The 19,544-nt window shown below is 41.3% G+C and overlaps 1 protein-coding gene and 1 long non-coding RNA gene across 5 annotated transcripts in view; one reads left to right on the plus strand and one right to left on the minus strand.

The window, feature by feature from the left end:
- The window catches only part of LOC129469027 (uncharacterized), a 56,922-nt gene that overhangs the window by 19,739 nt on the left and 17,639 nt on the right, over nucleotides 1–19,544 (plus strand). The window contains exons 2-3 of one of the 2 annotated variants that reach the window (XR_010118519.1): nucleotides 7,782–7,938; nucleotides 9,466–10,823. This is a non-coding gene — a long non-coding RNA (uncharacterized lncRNA). Of the gene's footprint in view, nucleotides 1–5,999; nucleotides 7,939–9,465; nucleotides 10,824–19,544 lie in introns of those variants that run through there. The other variant, XR_010118518.1, reaches the window with a different exon arrangement.
- LGI1 (leucine rich glioma inactivated 1) overlaps nucleotides 13,894–19,544 on the minus strand; it is a 40,693-nt gene continuing 35,042 nt past the window's right edge. For 2 of the 3 annotated variants that reach the window (XM_055255136.2, XM_055255126.2), the window contains 3 exons: nucleotides 19,135–19,304; nucleotides 18,693–18,857; nucleotides 13,894–15,085 (listed from right to left, as the gene is read on the minus strand). In XM_055255136.2, coding sequence (XP_055111111.1) covers nucleotides 14,250–15,085; nucleotides 18,693–18,857; nucleotides 19,135–19,304 — 1,171 coding nt within the window. In that variant the 3' untranslated portion in view covers nucleotides 13,894–14,249. The remainder of the gene's footprint in view (nucleotides 15,086–18,692; nucleotides 18,858–19,134; nucleotides 19,305–19,544) is intronic. The other variant, XM_055255147.2, reaches the window with a different exon arrangement.

The following is a 19,544-nucleotide window of genomic DNA, read 5'->3' on the forward strand; positions in this document are numbered from 1 at the left end:
CCACCACCACGCCCAGCTAATTTTTCTATTTTTAGTAGAGACAGAGTTTCACCATATTGGCCAGGCTGGTCTCGAACTCCTGACCTCAGGTGATCCGCCTGCCTCAGCCTCCCAAAGTGCTGGGATTACAGACGTGAGCCACCATGCCCAGCCAACTTAGTCCCTTTTAATCTTCATTGTGGGGAAACTTACCTTTAAGAAAGTTATGCAACTATTATATGAAAATAATTTTTAAAAATCAAATAAAGGAATTTCAATAAAAAGTTGATTTCTTTCTTTTTAAGGCTGAATAACATTCTGTTGTATGCGTATACCACATTTCTTTTAACCATTCTGTCAATGGACATTTGGGTTGTTTCCACACATTGGCTATTGTGAATAGCGCTGCAGTGAACACTGGAGTGCTAATACCTCTTCAAGATCCTGATTTCAAGTTTTTTGGACAGTCCCAGAAGTGAGATCGCTGGTTCATATGGTAGCTCTATCTGTACTTTTTTGAGGAACCTCCATACTGTTATCCATAGCAGCTGCACCATTTTGCATTTCACAGTGTACAAGGGTTCCAATTTCTCCACATCTTCACCAAAACTTTTTGTCTTTTGTTTTTTTTTTTGATAATGTTCATTCTAATAAGCGGAGATGATAGCCCTTGCTGGTTTTGATTTGCATGTGCCTGATAGTGATATTGAGCATCTTTTCATATATCTACTGGCCATTTGTATGTCTTCTTTGGAGAAATGTTTATTCAAGTCTTTAGCCCATTTTAAAATCAGGTTATTAGTTTTATTGCTATTAAATTGTAGGAATTCATATTTTTGATATTAACGTCTTATCTGATATATGGTTTGCATATTTTTTCCTATTCTGTAGGTTGCCCTTTTACTCTGTTAATTGTTTCCTTTGCTGTGCAAAAGCTCTTTCAGTTTGATGTAGTCCCACTTGCCTGTTTTTGCTTTTGTTGCTTGTGCTTTTGGTATCATATCCATGAAACCATGGCCCAGACGAACATCATTAAGTTTTTCCCTGTGTTTTCTCCTAGGAGTTTTACAGTTGCAAGGTGTGGTTTACTTTTGATATGTTCCCTCTGCCAATCCTTAGGCGGCAGTTTTTTCACTCTGTTAAATCATTTAAATCATAAAGATTTATTTATTCCCCTATAATTAGCATTTTTAATCCAAATACTTAAAAGAGGGGGCAAATTGGGAAGGGAAGAATGAGCACCACAGCCGAGTGACTGCAGATATAAAAAGTCCCTTCGTTAGTTTGGTTGTTTTTAATTAATAATTGAACTTAAGGCTGGGCGCAGTGGCTCACGCCTATAATCCCAGCACTTTGGTAGACCGAGGCAGGTGGATCACGAGGTCAGGAGATCAAGACCATCCTGGCTAACACGGTGAAACCCCGTCTCTACTAAAAATACAAAAAAATTAGCCAGGCGTGGTAAAGGGCGCCTGTAGTCCCAGCTACTCAGGAGGCTGAGGCAGGAGAATGGCGTGAACCCGGGAGTCTGGGCTTGCAGTGAGCTGAGATCGCGCAACTGCACTCCAGCCTGGGCGACAGAGCGAGACTCCATCTCAAATAAATAAATAAAATAAATAAAAATAATAATAATAATTGAACTTAAATAAAGAGGACCCAGAGGCAGCTGTTTCTAATACTGAATCACCACTGCACATGAAAAACGCATTTATTTCTATGCTATGCCCTTTTTTTGATGTAGATAATTGATCATTTCTTTTTTTCTTTTTCTTTTCTTTTTTTTTTTTTTTTTTGAGACCGGGTCTTGCTGTGTCACCCAGGCTGGAGTGCAGTGGCATGAACACAGCTCACTGTAGACTTGACCTTCTAGGCTCACATGATCCTCTGGCCTCAGCCTCCCAAGTAGCTGGGTCCACAGGTGCTCACCACCATACTTAGCTAATTTTTAAAATTTTTGTAGAGATGAGATCTCACCATTTTGCCCAGGATGGCCTCAAATTCCTGGACTCAAGTGATCCTCCTGCCTTGACCTTCGGAAGTGCTGGAATTACAGGCGTGAGCCACCATGCCCAGTCCGTAATTTCTTAATCTTGCAAATGTACCATGCAAATGCAACTTTGAGCTCTACCTTCTAACTTGTCCATTACAACTCCTGAGCCCCTCATATACAAACTTCCTAAATATCTATCAAACTTCACCCTTATGACAGAGTACTCTTGGGGCTACAGTTTAAAGCAGAACTAGGCAAAGGCTTCTTCTGGTTGTGTATCAAAGGATATTGCCATATTTCCTTGTCATTAATATTTTCTTTCATTTATTCATACATTCATGCATGTATGCAACATATGTGTTGAGCTCCTACATATACCAGTCACTTTGCTAAACGACAGAGATACAGGCATGAAGAAAACACAGCCCCTACCTATAACCTTCATATTATATTATATCAGTGTGGTTTTCATTAGGGCTGTTGGCAAATCTTTGTTTATTTCTATCTCCTTTCAGACACATAGTGGGATTACATTTCACGGTCCCATTGGTTTAGGCATGGCTATATGACTGGCATTAGCTAGCAAAACGTGAACAGAAATGATGTGTCAAATTCCAGGGAGATGCTTTGGGAGCCAATCATGCCTTTTTGTCATTCGTCTTTTTCCTTCTTCTAAAGCGAATTACCAACGTTCCATATACTGACTAGTCTACCAATGGCTACATGAATGTGCGATTATTATTGTGACTTGCACGTAGTTCTTAGTTTCATGAATAAGAAGTAAGTATTTATTATTTTAAGGCACTAAGATTTGAGAGTTACAAATAAACCTAGAAAAGGGTTACCAAATAACCCTGCCTACCCTGATTGATATAATCCATGTGAGTATAGCAGTCAATTACTATACTTAGTCAGGCGTGGTGACTCATGCTTGTAATCCTACTACTTTGGGAGGCTGAGGCAGGAGGATTAGGAGGACCAATTGAGCCCAGGAGTTTGAGACCAGCCCCGGCGACATAGCAAGACCCCGTCTCTACAAAAAATAAAAAACATTAGCCAGGCATGGTGGTGTGCATCTGTAGTTTCAGCTGCTTGGGAGGCTGAGGAAGGAGGATCGCTTGAGCTCAGAAGGAGGAGGTTGCAGTGAGCTATAATCATGCCACTGCACTCCAGCCTGGGTGACAGAGTGAGACTCTGTCAAACAAACAAACAAACAAAAATCCCCAAAAAACCACTAAGGCTCTAATTTGAGAGAGACAAAGCTCTTCTGTCTACTAATCTACTAGCTACATGACTTTGGGTAGGCTTCTGAATCTCTCTGAACTTCAGTTCTGTCTCTGGAAAATAAGGATAATAATAGGATTGTAGTAAGGATTAAATGACTAAATGCATGTAAAATAGTACATGTTCTGCACGTTGTAAATGCTTAATAAATTGTAACTATTTTTATTGCTTTCAATCATTAACAACATTTTTAGCCTATTAAACATAGGTACTCAGGCCATCTAAAGACAGGAGGAATGTGTGTAAGGCAGCTGAGTTATTGTACTAGATGGAACACTGTGTTTTAGGAGATGTGGAAAAGAGTAAGTTCTTCAAGATTTGGATGAAAATAAGTGCATATATGACTATTTTGTGATAGTAGTGGGAAAGAGGTCTTTATATTTGGTCTTTTAAAATAGTATCTGTGCTTATTCACACTCCATTCAGAGTACTAGTCCCTCTTTACTAAACCTTGATGAATTCTGTGCTAAAAATACTTCTTTCCCATTTGGTGCAGTGAAATGTCATATCCATTAAACACCAACATACCAAATGCTGCTTGCAGATACTCAACCCAGCAAACCAAACTCAAAAGGAAATCGGATCTTCCTCAGCTTGTTCATACTGCACATCTCAACAGATTATTCTGAAGGATTATCTAAATGCTAATTATTATCTTAGAACTATCTTAGAATTATGAAATAAAGAACTCATCTACTATAAAGAAGGTAGTATTGGGTCAAGGTCTCCAAACTTTCAAGCTGTTTTTTTCCTGCTTTATAACAGATAGTTACAGAATTTTCAGAACTGAAAGAGACCTTTGGGATGACCTTGTCCAGTTCCAATATCTTCTAGAAAATTGAGGCACCAAGAAACTTAAGTGTCTTGCCATGGGGAATGCTTAAAACTAGTATGTTCTAGAGCTTTTGGACAACTTTTTCTAACCACAGGCTTGGAACTACTAACATGATACTGGTTAGTCCAATGTGGTTGTTTGTATCAGAGGCTCCCAAATCCCAATTAGTGGGCTGGTCGTGGGCTATCAACATCAGAATCACTCAAGGAACATTTAAAAATAAAAATTCCTGGGTCTCGTTCTTTGAAAATTCAGGTTTGATGGGTTTGAGGTAGAACTACAGGAATCTGTATATTTAGTTAACTTTCTAGGTGATTTTGGAGTGGGGCACCCAGATTGGGGAACCATTATGAACAGAAGTCAGCGTTTTATGTTCTATTCTCTACTGAGATTGGCCTATGATAATTTTAGCCACTGACTAGATACTTGCAGGAAAGCTAAATTAGGAAGAGTCTTGGACCACTAAGGAGCCTCTAAGATTTTAATCTGCAAGGCCAACCTCAGGGTGATTAAAGTATAGAGAGAGGGGAGCTAGTGCTGCCCTTGACAGATACAGATTGATTTGAGATGGAAGCACATTCAAGTACAGAATGGAAAGTGATCCAAGAACACTTGGTCTCTCCTCTCCCAGAGATGGGTGGCCACTCAATTAGAATTGGCAGCTTGACTTCACTTAGGAAAACATCATTCTGAAACAAAGGATACCAGTTTAAATATTTTAAAGCAATATTTGAGGGAACATACTTTAAAACTGCATATAGAAAATGTAACAGTAAATCATTATAAATAATAGACCAAGATGGGAGGTTATATTTTGCCAACTTTTGAAAAATAAGAGCTGGAAAGGATCTTTGAAACCTTTTAGTGAAGGGATTCTAGACACATCTGAGGGTGTGGCCCTCCTTTAGTAACTCTGGCTCTCTAAGCAGAGGTTCTCAAAAGAGACCACACCTCCTACTGATAGCATTTGTTGTTTTGCCTGTCTGGTATTCTTTCCTTCCTTTTAATAGCACTCCAATATTACTTTAGGGAATCACTCTTACCTCACTCTCACTCTACGTGGTTCTCATCCGTGGGTTCCAGGGGTGGGAACATGGCCCAACGTGGGCCAATAAGCATTCTACCCTTAGCCACAACAATTGCATCAGGATGGGCACTGGGCCGATGAGCACCAGCCCTGAGCTTTTGTTAGAACTACTGGAGAAGAGGAGTTCCCAGCCTTTCTGCTGGGCAAGGCTACACCAGCAAGACTAATGTTGGAGCTGTTGGTAGGCATTTTTCCACCATGAAAGGAGGGACTGACTTAGGAAAAAGTCAACATAGACGAAAATAGGGCCAAGAGTCAGGGAGTGACAGATTTATGAAAATATCATCTGAGCATCTGGTCCAGATATTTCTGAAGCTAGATGTTCTTTTATGTTTCAACTAGTTTAATTAGGCTTCAGTAACTTACAACCAAAAAAAAAAAAAAATCCTGGCTGCCATGACTCCTCAGGGATCAGAATCTGTGCTTGCATTTAGAAAAATCCTGATAATTCTGATACACTCATTGAGGGTGGACAGGATTTGAAAACAGGAAATGGGAGTATGCATTTACTCCGTGGAGCACTTCTAGTTGAGAATAACTTAAGCTAGTGGAGGAAATTTGGCCAAAGTCACATGGCTAGAATACAATAAACCTCTTGTGAGCTTGATTCTGTTTTCTTTTGGGGAAAAAAAAAATATATTTTATATATATATATATAAAGCATATATATATATATATACTTTAAAAAAGTAAAGGCACACATCACTTAATATAAATTTGCTGACAGGGATGATGTGGTAGAATTGCTTCATTTTATCACTCAAGGATATCTGACTTTTATTGATGCAAAAGCCACACAGAAATTTGAAGAGCTATTTTTCACACAGTGTTCCCTCCACTGATGTAAAAACACTGACCACATTTTAACAACAGCAAGTTTTATTGGAACATAGATAATTTTCTGGAGGCCAAAGTCCCTCAATGTTCCTCAGTAAGAATGCATGCATGTCACACACTGTGACTCCTGTCGTCTTCTGTGTTGGAGCACACCAATGCTGCTGGGGTGGTCCGCTGACTTCACTGCTGTTTTCCACCTGTAACTTCTTGGTGGGCCCCACTGCCTCACCTGGGTTTCTGTTCCACCTGTTCTTCTAGAGGTCCACAGACATCCTCAGCTCTCACAGAGAAAGATGTGATGGGGCATAAGCATCTTCCACCTATCCTGATCAGTGATTACAGCTCCTATACAATAATGCACCACTTTTCCAACTCATACCAGCTTAGCAGAATGGAGTTGCCAGATGCAGGCTCCCGGGTCAGACTTGCTAGCTGTATGTTCATGGACAAGTTGCTAATTTCATTAGTAAAATAGAGATATTAAGAGTAACCACCTCCTGGGATACTTGTGAGGCTTATACAGTATTTAATCTGCAAACCCGCTCTATGACTATCATTATTCACATTTTGCAGATGAGTTTGATTAGCTTGTCCCAGGTCCTAGAGCTAGAGGAGGCCATATTGGGATGCAAATCAAGGTCTGCCTGACTCTTAAGCACATGCTGTTACCACTATGCCCACTGCCCCAGAGAGAGAAGTACTGTGGACACCAACAGGATTGACCTACAGGCAAAAAAACCAGAAAACATGTGTCATGATTAATTTCTTCTTTAGACCCTTATAGAAGTTACTTTTGCCTCTTTCAAGTCAATTTTTTTGCATGCTGGCTTTTAGAAATAAGCTCCACTGGTTTGTAAATTATTTAGGGATAAGGACAATTTTTTGCTCGTTTTAATTTTCTTTGTATCATCAACCGTAGTGCTTTGCACATAGTAGGTGTTCAATAAACATTTTCAGTGAAATCGAGCTTGTGTTGTGTCCATACGTATAAATACCTACCAAAAGCTCTATGATACTGGAGACACGTCAAATTTCTGAGTGGCGTATCTGTCTATCTGGCAGTTTACAGAGTTCTGAATTTTTAATATATATTTTGTCTTTAGGCACTTTGTAGCATGGTGCCACTGATGGATATGATCCAAATGAATCTTTCTTTGCTTCTTCACTGGTTGTGTAGCTGTGGGAAAGTTACTTTGCTATTCTAAGACTCTGCTTTCTCATCTGTAAAACAATACCATTATCATAGGATTAGAGTACGGATAAAGCCCTTAGGATAGAGGCTGACTCACAGTAAGTGTTCAGTAAATGTCACCTATCACTATGATTAAATTAAAATATTAAAGAATATGTCCTATATTAAAGACATTTTATTTTAGAATTGTTAAATATGTGTGTATAGACAGGGCCAAGAGAATGAAGTACGAACAACAATTATCCTGAGATCTGGCATTATTAAGAGGACCGATTTCTGGGATACAGATTTGCTGGGAATTACTGTTAAAAGCTCCAGCTAGGGAGGATGCTCCCTCTGGGGCATCTCTGAGTAGTACTGACCACAGATGTGGATTCCTCTCTGGGGATAAAAATTTCAAAGGGCATAGGCTTTCTGAAAGTGCTAGTGTCAAGCTTCTTGCCTTTTTACTCCCAATGGCTTAATTCAGTCAGTTCCCATCCTTCAGTTTTGTGAACCAGATCTTAGGTAGATCTGCAGTGTGTGTGTTTAATAAGGATTTACTCAGGAAATAAATTGTGTCTCTTTCACCTTCAAGCCTGCCCAGGTTACCGGTGGGGAGCTGGCAGACTGTCAAATCCTATTCTTTTGGGGTAATCCATGACCAGGAGCTTTTGTGGAGCTGGGAACTCACCACAGGGGATGTGGCTGCTTGTCAGAGACGCAAACAGGAGCACTGAAGCTTCTGGGCTTAAGTGAGTTGATTTTCACCAAGTTTTTGGACCCTCTTCAAAAAGTAGGACTGTTCTAGGAGCTTAGGGGTGGGATGGATGGAAGAATCACAGGTTTCTAAGACACAGTCCTGACCCTCAGAGATGTGTAACCTGATGGGAGAGATGGATATATCGACAGCTAACCACAATGTAAGGTCGAGTGAAACATGAGCCTTGCTCGTGGTACAAAGCAAGGGGCCGAGAAACCCAGAGGAAGGAGAAATCACACCTAACTAGTTGGTTGAGAAGGACTAAGATTTCTAAAGGTAGAAAAGTGGGGAAAGGGCATTCTGGGTGGTTGGAGTCACTGAAGCACAGAAGCATGTCAGTGCTTAGATGAATAGAGATTGGCAAATTGTGTGCGTAACTGGAGTGTGGGCAAGCTAGAGGGTGCAGGAGTGAGAGAAAAAACAGGCCAGATCTTGAACTCCATCTTCAGGGCTTTCTAGGGCCATTTTAGGTCTTCTTGAAATGTGGTGTCCCTGGAGGCCCTGATGCTGTTGATAGAAATCATATTAAAATGCCTTATATCCCACATTATGATTGATGTGTAATGATAAGAGCCGAGTTGAGTGAGTTGAGCTGTAGTTATTTCAGTTACCTATAGATGTGGTCCTGGGACCAATGCCAGTCCAGGGAGAGTTTGGAATCAGTTTTGGATAAGTATGGAACTTGAGACATTGCCACAGCAACCAAGTATGTGATCGTTTTCCTAGTAATTCCTTTTTAATTTCCAGAAAGATTGGTTCACAACACATTGGTCCAAAATACATTGGAAATTTTAAAATTTTGATGGTTCAAAAATTTTTATACATTGGAATTTTTACATAAAAGTTTAGAAGCATTAATCTGATTGAAATAATATTACATTTTGCAGACATTTGAGATTGAAAATGAACTTGAAGATAGAGCAATAGAAATTATACAGTCTGAACTGTGGAAAGAAAAAGGATGGAAATACCTAGTACTTACCATCATATCTACATTACAGTAAATTATGCCTAAACCTTCTGAATTAGTTGGAGGTAATTTTGTGACAAGTACAGAAATCCATTCAAACTAACCTGAAACAAAACAAAATGTATGTGTGCATGGGTTGTTGTTAGGAGTTTATAGAAGTCCCTTGTATTAGTCCGTTTTTACGCTGCTAATAAAGACATACCTGAGAATGAGTAATTTATAAAGAAACAGAGGTTTAATGGACTCACAGTTTCACATGGCTGGGGAGGCCTCACAATTATGGCGTTAGAGCAAGGGACATCTTACATGGCAGCAGGCAAGAGAGAGCTTGTGCAGGGGAACTCCCCTTTATAAAAACCATCAGATCTCATGAGGTCTTGCATAAAGACCTGGTCCCCTTGATCTAACTTGAGACAACTGAGAAGGGACATCCCAGCTCAGTTGTCTCAAGTTAGAGCAGCTACCAGGTTGCCTGAGGCTTTTATTGGAATTTTGTCACAGTTCAGTGCCTCCCTCCACCCAATCCTGTTTCTATTTTCTCCTTCCCAGGTGATGACCTCAAGAGGACTCCTTAATTAATGTCTGTACAGTAACTTCTCAGAGTCTGGTTACCAGGTAACCCAACCAGGAACACTGTACCTCCCCATCTTCCTCTCACTATCCCTCCCTCCCCACTTCCTCTTCCTTTTTGTTCTCCCTTGTTCCCTCTTTTCCTCCCTCTTTTTCTCATCCTTTTTCTCGCTTCTTTCCTCTCTCTATTCTCTCTCCTGCTCTCCCTCAAACTGAGTAGTTTCTCACCTCTGCTCCTTTTTGAGCTCTCATGTCATTCTCTTCTCACTTTCTGACCAGTTTCCTCAGCTCTTCTGGCACATGGACCATCATGGCTGCCCCCAAATGGTGTTCTCAGCTCCCTAGGCACCATCACTGTGGTATATGCTGTTGGTATCTCACCCGGATGCCTTTACTGGGCTGATGTCCTCATCTTGCAGCTGCTGTGGGTGTCGGTTAATAATAGCTCATATGTGTACCCTTCTCTGGAGGACTATCCTTTACCAACTGGAAGCTTCTCTCCTGGAGATGCCCAAAAGGTTTTGCCCCACACTCCTTGGCCAATGACTGTCAGATGGGTGGGGGCATGCATAAGTCCATCCTCCTTGCCTCAAGGCAGGACACACTCTGTGGTACAATTCACAGTCTGGACAGCCCCCTAGATCAGGTGCAGGCTGCCTTTTCCTGTCTTTGCATAACATCTTCCCCTGTCCCATGCTGCTCCTCTCACTCACTTCAGGTGTAGCCTGAGAGCACTCCCTCAATCAATCCCTCTGCCTCTAAGGAGCCTGATTTAGGCTCATCTCCTTACAGACCCTGTGCCTGTGGCAAATTGGTTCAGCCTTTGCTGTCCTAATTCCAAATATCCAGGAGACAGAACTCTCTTAAAGTTCTTTCTCTTTGAACTCCCATTCAAAGACCAGTGCTCCCTATGTGCAGCTTGGCTCAGGCTGAGCTCAGCCCAGCATCTAGGACGAACACCTGGAGTTCATTTCAGGTGAACACTGGGAACGCATTACACGTGCAACCTTGTGTGGCTGCAGAGGGGACAGAGTTAAATAGAATAGGGTAGATGAAGGGTACGTGGAGAGGGGACAACTCTCAGAAAAGGCTAGTCAGTTCCTGCAAAGGTGAATCCTACCCGTGTCCTCCTCCTCAGTCTTTCTTGAATTAATTTTCTTGGTCTTCTCTTTACCCTTCATCGATCTTCCCATCTACATGCCAAGTTCTAATCAGATAGTGAATGTTTGAAAAGTGGCACCACGTGATGGAGAAAGGACCGGGCTGAGTGTCAGCATGGAAGATGTCCTAATTCAGCTAGCTTGCTTCACATACACCTCTGGGTCTCCAGCTTTAAGGTAAATTAGAGTCAATTTGCTAGCTTCAACAATCAGTGCTTTTCTGAAAACAAGAAGGGCTGGCTGGGTGCTTTGGCTCACGCCTGTAATCCCAACACTTTGGGAGGCTAAGGTGGGAGAATTTCTTGAGGCCAGGAGTTGAGATTTACCTGGGCAACATAGCGAGACCCTGTCTCTACAAAAATTTTAAAAATTAGCTGACTGTGGTGGCACATGCCTGCAATCTCAGTTATGCAGGAGGACCACTTAGCCCAGGAGTTTAAGGCTGTAGTGAGCTATGATTGCACCACGACATTACAGCCTGGGCAACACAGCAGGACCCTAAAATTAAAAAATAAAAACAAATAGGGCAGAATCTGGGTCTTTTAATCTCTACATTCCTGAATTCAGCACAATGCCTGGCAGAAAGAACACTGATAATGTATTTTTTAAAAGGAGCTATTCTCAGCTGGGTGCGGTGGCATATGCCTGTAATCCCAGCACTTTGGGGGTCAAGGCAGTGGATCACCTGAGATCAGGAGTTCAAGACCAGTCTCACCAACATGGCAAAAACCCCATCTCTACTAAAAATACAAAAAAAAAAAAAAAAAAAAAAAACACACAAATCGCCAGGTATGGCGGCAGTCGCTTGTAATCCCAGCTACTTGGGAGGCTGAGGCAGGGGAATTGCTTGAACCTGGGAGGCGGAGGTTGCAGTGAGTCCAGATGGCGCCACTTCACTCCAGCCTGGGTGACTGAGCAAGACTCCACCTCAAAATTAAAAAAAGAAAAAAGGAGTTATTCTCTAAAAAATGAAATGATGGAGAATTACATTAAGATAATAAGGTAGAGCATGATCCCAAAGTATGCAATATTCTGAGTGTAGGGTGTCTGTTAGCAATAATTATCACTTGATAAGGGCTCAGTTGTGCCAGTTCCAATGTTAAGTATTCTACTGCTGTTGTGTAACAAATCACCCCAAAACTTAGCCATTTAAAACAATTTAAGCCATTTTATTATGCTCATAGAGTCCGTGGGTCAGGCATTTGGACAGGGCACAGTGGGGATGGCTTGTCTCTGCTCTGCAATGTCTGGGGCCTCTGCTGGGAAGATCTGAAGTCTGGTAGTGACTTGTCAGCTGGGGCTAGGATCACCCAGAGGCATCTTCACTCACAGAACCGGTGGCTGAGGATGGCCTTGGCTGGGTCTGTTGACCAAAGCACCTACGTGTGGTTTCTCCATGGGGGCTGGGCTTCATCACAGAACAGTAGCCTCAGGCTAGTAGGACTTTTGAAGGTGCCTGCTCACAGCTCCAAAATCAAGTGTCCCAGTTTACAAGATAGGAGAGAAGCTTCATCATTTTTATGACCTAGCCTCAGAAATCAACTATATTATTCCCACCACATTCTATTACAAGCAAGTCATAAACTAATTCACATTTAAGAGTAGGTAAACTAGGTACTGCCTCTTGATGGGATGGGGGAGAGGCTGTCACAGAGCACATGGGATGGCAGATATTGTTGTGGTCATATTTGGGAAATAAAATCTGCCTTGCATGTACTGTCTCAATCCTTCCATTATCTTTGGAAGTAGGTATTATTGTCCCTCTTTACAGGGAAAGAAACTGAGGCTCAGAGGGGCTAAGCAACTGGCCTGTGGACAAGGCTAGTACATGGCAGAGCTGGAGTTCAACCTAGTCTGTACAGAGCAGGTGTTCTCCAATAGCATATGATGCTGCTTACAGGAAAAGGGAACTGAAAAAAATAAGACATTCAAAGGCCAGTTCGGGAGTGAGGTATTCTTCTCTCCCATAATCCTGATGTCAGAGTTAATATCTTCCCCATATGGGAATCTGGTCCCTGTGCATAACTCCCCAGGGAGTTGCTTCCCAGAAACTATGTAAGTATGTGTGTACCTTTGATGCCTCAAGTCTTCCAGATATGCACTGTGTGCCAGCGGCTGCTGTCTGCCCTCCCCGACCACACTTACATGGCAAAAGAGTCCAGCAAACAATGAGCAGGAGCAAGCTCTGACCCCCTCCCTGAAGGCAGCACACAGAACCAGTTCGTGCCAGGAGTATCTTCTCTGCCATGATCCCCCTTTAAAATTACATCTTCCCTTTAAGTGCAAACAAGAACCTAGACTTCCAGAAAGTCATCTTGATACTCCCAGGATACTTATAATCTGGAATCTTTAGAAGGTACTTGGCACTCACTGCTTGCTCTGTAGGTTTTTTGTGTTCTAACACCCCAGTTAGTTCTTCTAAGGCCTCAGAGGGCAAGGTTCATGCCCTGTTCTGCCACAATCCCCCATCCCTGCTGAACAATACCCCATTCTTAGTAGGTAGGCAATAATTAGGTCAAAAGGCCTCAGAAAGTTTATTATGATATTATAACAGGAGGACACGTGCTTCTTTAAAAGCATTTTTTGAGAGCCTACTATATCACAGGCATTGTGCTAATGACCCATGTGATCTAGAAGCAGAAATTTAGAAAATCAAATATGAGCCTTTTGGGCACTCTGCAGCAGGTAAATAACAAATCAAAATTGGTATCTAGAAGTGAAGCATCCTTGGTCAGATTAAGAGGCCTTCATGACAGGTACATTTGAGGCAAGCACTGTAAGGTTAAAATCTCTATCAGCTGTCAGATGTTTAGAAAGACCCTAAATAGGGTATTAAGATCCTAATTCTTGATTTTACTTTCTCCTATAAATTGTCTGAATGATGATTTTAGCTGGGGTTATCAGTCAGGAAAGGATGGGTCTTGCTGTCCTTAATTTCAAATCAGTCTTCGTGTAGTAGGCAAATTTCTCTACCTTTCCTTTAATTTGTCACCATTTCACCTCAAATTATCACTAAAGGCCATGACCTTTGGAAATACCTTTGAATGTTCAGAATCAGCTGATCCAGCCACAGATAAACCTGGTCATAATCAATGGGTAGTCAATATCAGATTACTCATAATTTTATCTTCACTCATTCTTCACACCATAAATCCTTGATCCAAATACAATGCTATTATATAAAACTATTTCTTCAACATACCAACAACAAGAACAAAACAGCTCCTGTAAATAATTACCTTTGGGATATGAAAGAAAATGTAAACATTTTATTTGGCAGTTGTTTCTGAACACATGAATAAATAAATGGAAAAGTACATATTAATATTTCTTTTTGGAGTAACAGATATCATTAAACGCTTATTTACACATCTTCACTGCAAAGAACAGTTACACAATTAAATTTTGTCTTATAAAAGGTAACTTCCCACATCACTGGACTGGACAGTTAAGGATGGAGATACTGGTAGTGCTTGGTTCTAGCAGTCTCAATGTTTGAAAGGCATTCATTTGCAAGTGTGATAAGAAGAGTCATCATGCATTGAGTTCATCCGGGTCATGTACTGTAGAAAATTTCTGATGGCAGCCACAGAATTTGGTGTCTCATGCGCTTAAGTCAACTATGACATGTTTGTAAATCTGTGTATTTCCCTTAAAACTGGAAGCAAAAAGAAAATTACGCTTATTAATGGACACATGTGTGAATGATCTTGGTGCCTGAACATTTAATTCCTGAAATTTCACAAATTTGGCTTTCTCTGCATCCCAGTTATACACTTGAGTAAAGGAGTAATCACTTCCAAGAATTGCATATTGGTAATTATTTATCTGCAGAGGCTGGAACACCATGGATCCTCGCGATGGCATCCTCTGAATATCCTGGAACGAGGAGCCTCCCCATTTCATGACTTTGGAATCACCAATGAATCTTGTCAAGCAAATGTACACGTCCCCTTTCACTGAGAAGTGCTTCACTGCATACACATCCTCCATGTTAGGAATGTCAGTTTGGTTAGTGAATAATTGTGTTGCTTTGTTCCACTGATAAATTACAGGACGCTGGGAACTACTAGACAGAATTAAATGAGGCGTTCTGAGTGTCTGAGGTGTTCTGACTATTTCTAGATATTCCACATCAGTGTCCCTGTACCACGCATGTAAGGATTGATGGGAGTAGAATCCGTTTCCGTTCCATTTGTAAATGGTAGTAAAACCAGCTTTTGAACTGTCAGCAACAACAAAGTACCAGTTGTTTTCAATCTTGAATGTCTCAATGTCATTGGGTTTTCGGATTTTGAGAATTTCAATATCCTGGATTTTTATGAATTTATTTGCAAAACTGTCTCGCTTATAGATGTGAGAGCCACCAAACAGCTGGGCCACAATAACATAGAGCTGAGTTTCAATGACTATAGGCTTGCATACTACAGTGGATGTGCCTGGGAAAAGACAAAGGAGAGATTAGTTGTGTGGCCATCCTCTTTTGGGGCATGTAAACATGCAGGCTGGGGCCATACAACTTCCACCCAAATCAGCCTGAAACAAGAGATCTCCTTGGTTGATTAGGCAAGGCTGGTCTCCAAAGCCCAATGGCAGCAGTGTCCTGAAGTTCTGTGCCTTTGTGCCTCGTGGGGCCTTGTTGCCAGCAATTGAGTTGTTAATGTCATATCTAGCCTGCTCTAGACGTTCAGGACACACAGCTATGGACCGAGTGTTCTCCTCTCATTTCTTGCAGAAAGAAAGCATTAGTTTCCCTGACACAAAATGAGTTAATCATAATTCTAATGAAAACCACTATTTACTGAGTATCTATTATGTGCTTTCTCAATTTACCTCATTAATTTTCCCAACAATCTTAAGAGAAATATTATCCTTTTTCCACATGAATAAACTGAAGCTCAGAGAGGCTGTTTTGGTAGCAGAAGGCGGAGTTGGGGATTCAAAGCCAGGCCTACCAGCATCTCTATGCTTTTAACCCAAGCTGGGGACAAGTTAGCTATTCAGGACTTCAAATTTGGGTTATCTAAGATCTTAGATAACCAAAGGCTAGTGTTGTGGTCTGGGTAGCCCACGGCTCTACTGTAATTGTTTTGCTCTAAGTCTGAACTGCTTCCTGCTCTAGAATAACTCGCCTTTCCCGGGCAAAGAAAGGAGATGCCACTTGTCACTTTTCTGGAGCTTTAGGTCACTGGTGGCAGGAGTGAAGAGAAGGAAGAGGAATCTTTAAGAAAATCGAAAGAGGGGTGCAGCCATGGGCAATGCTCCTGAAAGTTATTTTGGGAAATCACAGAAAATGATGTGGGATCTGTCAGTGGCCTAGCTTGGTAATCTTTGGGGAAGAGTTTGACATTTATCAGTAGATTCTGATCTTGCAGAAGGAGTTTGGCTCTAGAAAATCCAGAGACAGCTGGGCAAATCTGGGCTTTAGGCCTCTTCTGACTACAGTGCTAATGCGGGGCAGAAAGTTCTACATTAACTCTTTCTACTAATTGGCTTCATCCATAGGCAAAATAGTTTTATTTGTGACTCTTTTAAGGGCTAAACTGATTGTATGATCTTAAGAAAATCATTTAACTTCTCTGAGGCTCAGTTTTCTTTTCTGTACAATGAGACTTTTGACCAGATTAAGGATGGCCACCAGATTCCAACACATGTACCAATACTGATTGGCTCATTGAGTGTGATTGTCTGGGGAACTGTGTTGAGAAGGATTCTGTGGCCGTGTCTGCACTCTACATGAAAGATTCCCATGATAGATTAGTGGTGCCTGTCTAGAGTGAAGGAAGGGGTAATGACTGAGTATGGGGCACATATTTGTCATCTGCTATAGTTGGAATGTTTCTGTCCCTCCAAAATTTATGTTGTAGCTTAATCCCCAGTGTAATAGTATTAAGAAGTGGGGTGTCTAGGAGGTGATTAGATCATGAGGACTCCACACTCATGAATGGAATTAGTGCCCTTGCAAAAGGGCTTGAGCGAGTCTGTTAGATCTTTTTTTTGCCCTTCTGCCATGTTAGGACACAGAGAAGGCACCGTCTTTGAAGCAGAGAGTGAGCCCTCACCAGACCCTAAATCTCCTGGTGCCTTGATCATGGAGTTCCCAGCCTCCAGAACCATGAGAAACAAATTTCTGTTCTTATAAATTACCCAGTCAAGGTATTTTTCGTTACAGCAGCAGGAAGGGACTAAGACATCATCCTAGACAAGATGAGCTCTGAGGTGCCCTCTGAAAATTTGCATATGTATGATTTATTTCTCTTGTAAGTGCTCATCTAAAGACACATTCAAAGAAATTGATGAACCATACACAAGTAAGAAGAGCCTGGTTTCGACTGCACAAAACCCTGCTATAGTCCACTGGAAAACTTATGGGGGCCTAGGGAAGCATGACCTTCTTCCTTCAGAGAGGAGGATTCTAAAAGAAAGGAGGATTCTAAAAGGGTCTCAGTTTGGAAGGGATCCCTTTATTTTAGCAACCCCAGCCTCAAGCAAGCCCCAGACCTGTCTTGGTCCTTTGAGCAATGAGGGTGATGGCTACCAGCAAAATCTATCATGACTCTCCATGCCTTGTCTAAAGGATTACCTTTTCTGCAGAGGTGTGAGTGCTCTTGAGAGCAGATTTAAAGGTATTAGAAGCTAAAACTGATATTAAAAATTGTAGAGGGAGCCCTATGTTCTAACTTATGACTTATAATTTTAAAAATTATTAAAATGGGAAAGAAACTTAAGAGATCAGCTAAGTAAGGCCAGGCAAGATGGTTCACTCCTGTAATCCCAGAACTTTGGGAGGCCAAGGTGGGTGGATCACTTGAGGCCAGGAATTCAAAACCAGCCTGACCAACTTGGTGAAACCCCATCTCTACTAAAAATACAAAAATTATTGGGGCGTGATGCTGCACGCCTGTAGTCCCAGCTACTTGGGAGGCTGAAGGACAAGAATCGCTTGAACCCAGGAGGCTGAGGTTGTGGTGACCCCAGATCACGCCACTGCACTCCAGCCTGGGTGACAGAGCAAGACTCCGTCTCAAAAAAAAAAAAAAAAAAAAAAAAAGAGATCCAGCTAAGTAAAAGTTTTCATAGAAAGAATTAGATTCCGGCCGGGTGTGGTGGCTCACGCTTGTAATCCCAGCACTTTGAGAGGCCAAGGTGGGCGGATCATGAGGTCAGGAGTTCAATACCAGCCTTGCCAATATGGTGAAACCCCGTCTCTACTAAAAATACAAAAATTAGCTGGACATGATGGCGCGTGCCTGTAGTCCCAGCTGCTTGGGAGGCTGAGGCAGAAGAATTGCTTGAACCCCAGAGTTGGAGTTTGCAGTGAGCCGAGATTGTGCCACTGCACTCCAGCCTGGGTGACAGAGTGAGGCTCCATCTCAAAAAAAAAAAAAAAAAAGAAAAAGAAAAGAAAGAATTAAATTCCATGGCCAAATTAAGGGTGAAAAATATTGGAAACATTTCCTCACTGCAGGACTTCTCAGATGCACAGATGTCTGTATTATGAATCTGCAAGACCAAGATATGGTTCATGAATTTATTGGACCACAAAATCCTTTTTGTTACAAGGCATACATTAACATTTTGTAGAAGAAATGTTTGTGTAACAAATTTGAGACTTATTGATCTAAAATAACCTTCTTATTTTATAGTTAAGAAAAAAGGGTTGGGGGGTGTCAGTGAGTATGAGCAGCTTGCCCAAATAGACTGTGGCAGAACCTGGACTAGAACTCATGATTCACCATCCAATACTTTTATTTGAAGAAAAATAATCAAGTATTTACTGTTTATGCATTATACTAGACCCTATGCTAAGTTTCTTGAATATGTGTTCACATGATCTTATTAACAACCTTGTGAGTTAAGTATTAATATTATTCCCGTTTTACAAGTGGGGAAATTATGGCTTAGAGAACAATCCCAGATCACTTAACAAATGGTAGAGTTGGAATTCAAATGCTAAAGCATTCCCCTATACCACTCATCTTTCCTTGTTGCCCTTGGCTGAAGCAGTTTAAATTCCCACTCAAAATATCATTAGGCTTTTCATACCTGTAATGTTGTCATAATTCCGGAAGGTCTTTTCCACATGGTCCCATTCAAGGAAAATGCATTTTCCAGTAAAAGGCTGAGCGATGACTACATACTCATCATTCAAATAAGAAAAAGTGTCTATGGACAATGATTGATAAGGCAGGTCTTGAGACTTTGCAAATTCTGCAAAAATAGGAAATGATAAATAACTGTGAGCTAATACCTCTTTCCTTGGCTACATCTCAAATATTCATAAGAACTACATTTATTTCAGAGAATAGTAAAATGGCCATTTTACTTTTCTTTTAAACACATGAAGCATTGTCAATGGTTCATAATTTTTTAAAAATTAAATTGCTCAGCTAGTTTTTAAGATATAAAAAATACCAGTTCCTGCACATGAAAAAAAAGGTAGCCCTTATTTTAATTTTATGAGGTGGAATGATGATGAGTACATTACCTGTAATGATGCAATCGAAATCCTTGGAGGAGAGACTATTGATTTTGCGCTTCTTGTATTCTGGGGGGCCTTCGCAGTAGATGTCTTCAACAGTTGCATTGGTGTGGCCAAGCCATTCCACTAGCCATTTCAGTTTACAGTCACAATTAAATGAATTACCCCTCAGGTCCCTGAAAGACAAACTTCAGCTGCTTTTGCTGTACAAGGGCCCTACGCACACAGGAAAGAGTTCTACATCAACAATTAACATGTGCAGAATGACCTTACCCGGCTTTACATCCTGCCCTATAACCTGCCTGGAACCTGACTGACCACTCATTCACTTTGGGCTCAGAGAGTTAGCACCATGCACAATTGAAGACTACCCAGTCAATGGAACCTCATCGCTTACTCCCTCTTGGATTCCAAAG

The sequence above is a fragment of the Symphalangus syndactylus genome, chromosome 2, assembly GCF_028878055.3.
Source record: "Symphalangus syndactylus isolate Jambi chromosome 2, NHGRI_mSymSyn1-v2.1_pri, whole genome shotgun sequence".
NCBI classification, from domain to species: Eukaryota; Metazoa; Chordata; class Mammalia; order Primates; family Hylobatidae; genus Symphalangus; species Symphalangus syndactylus.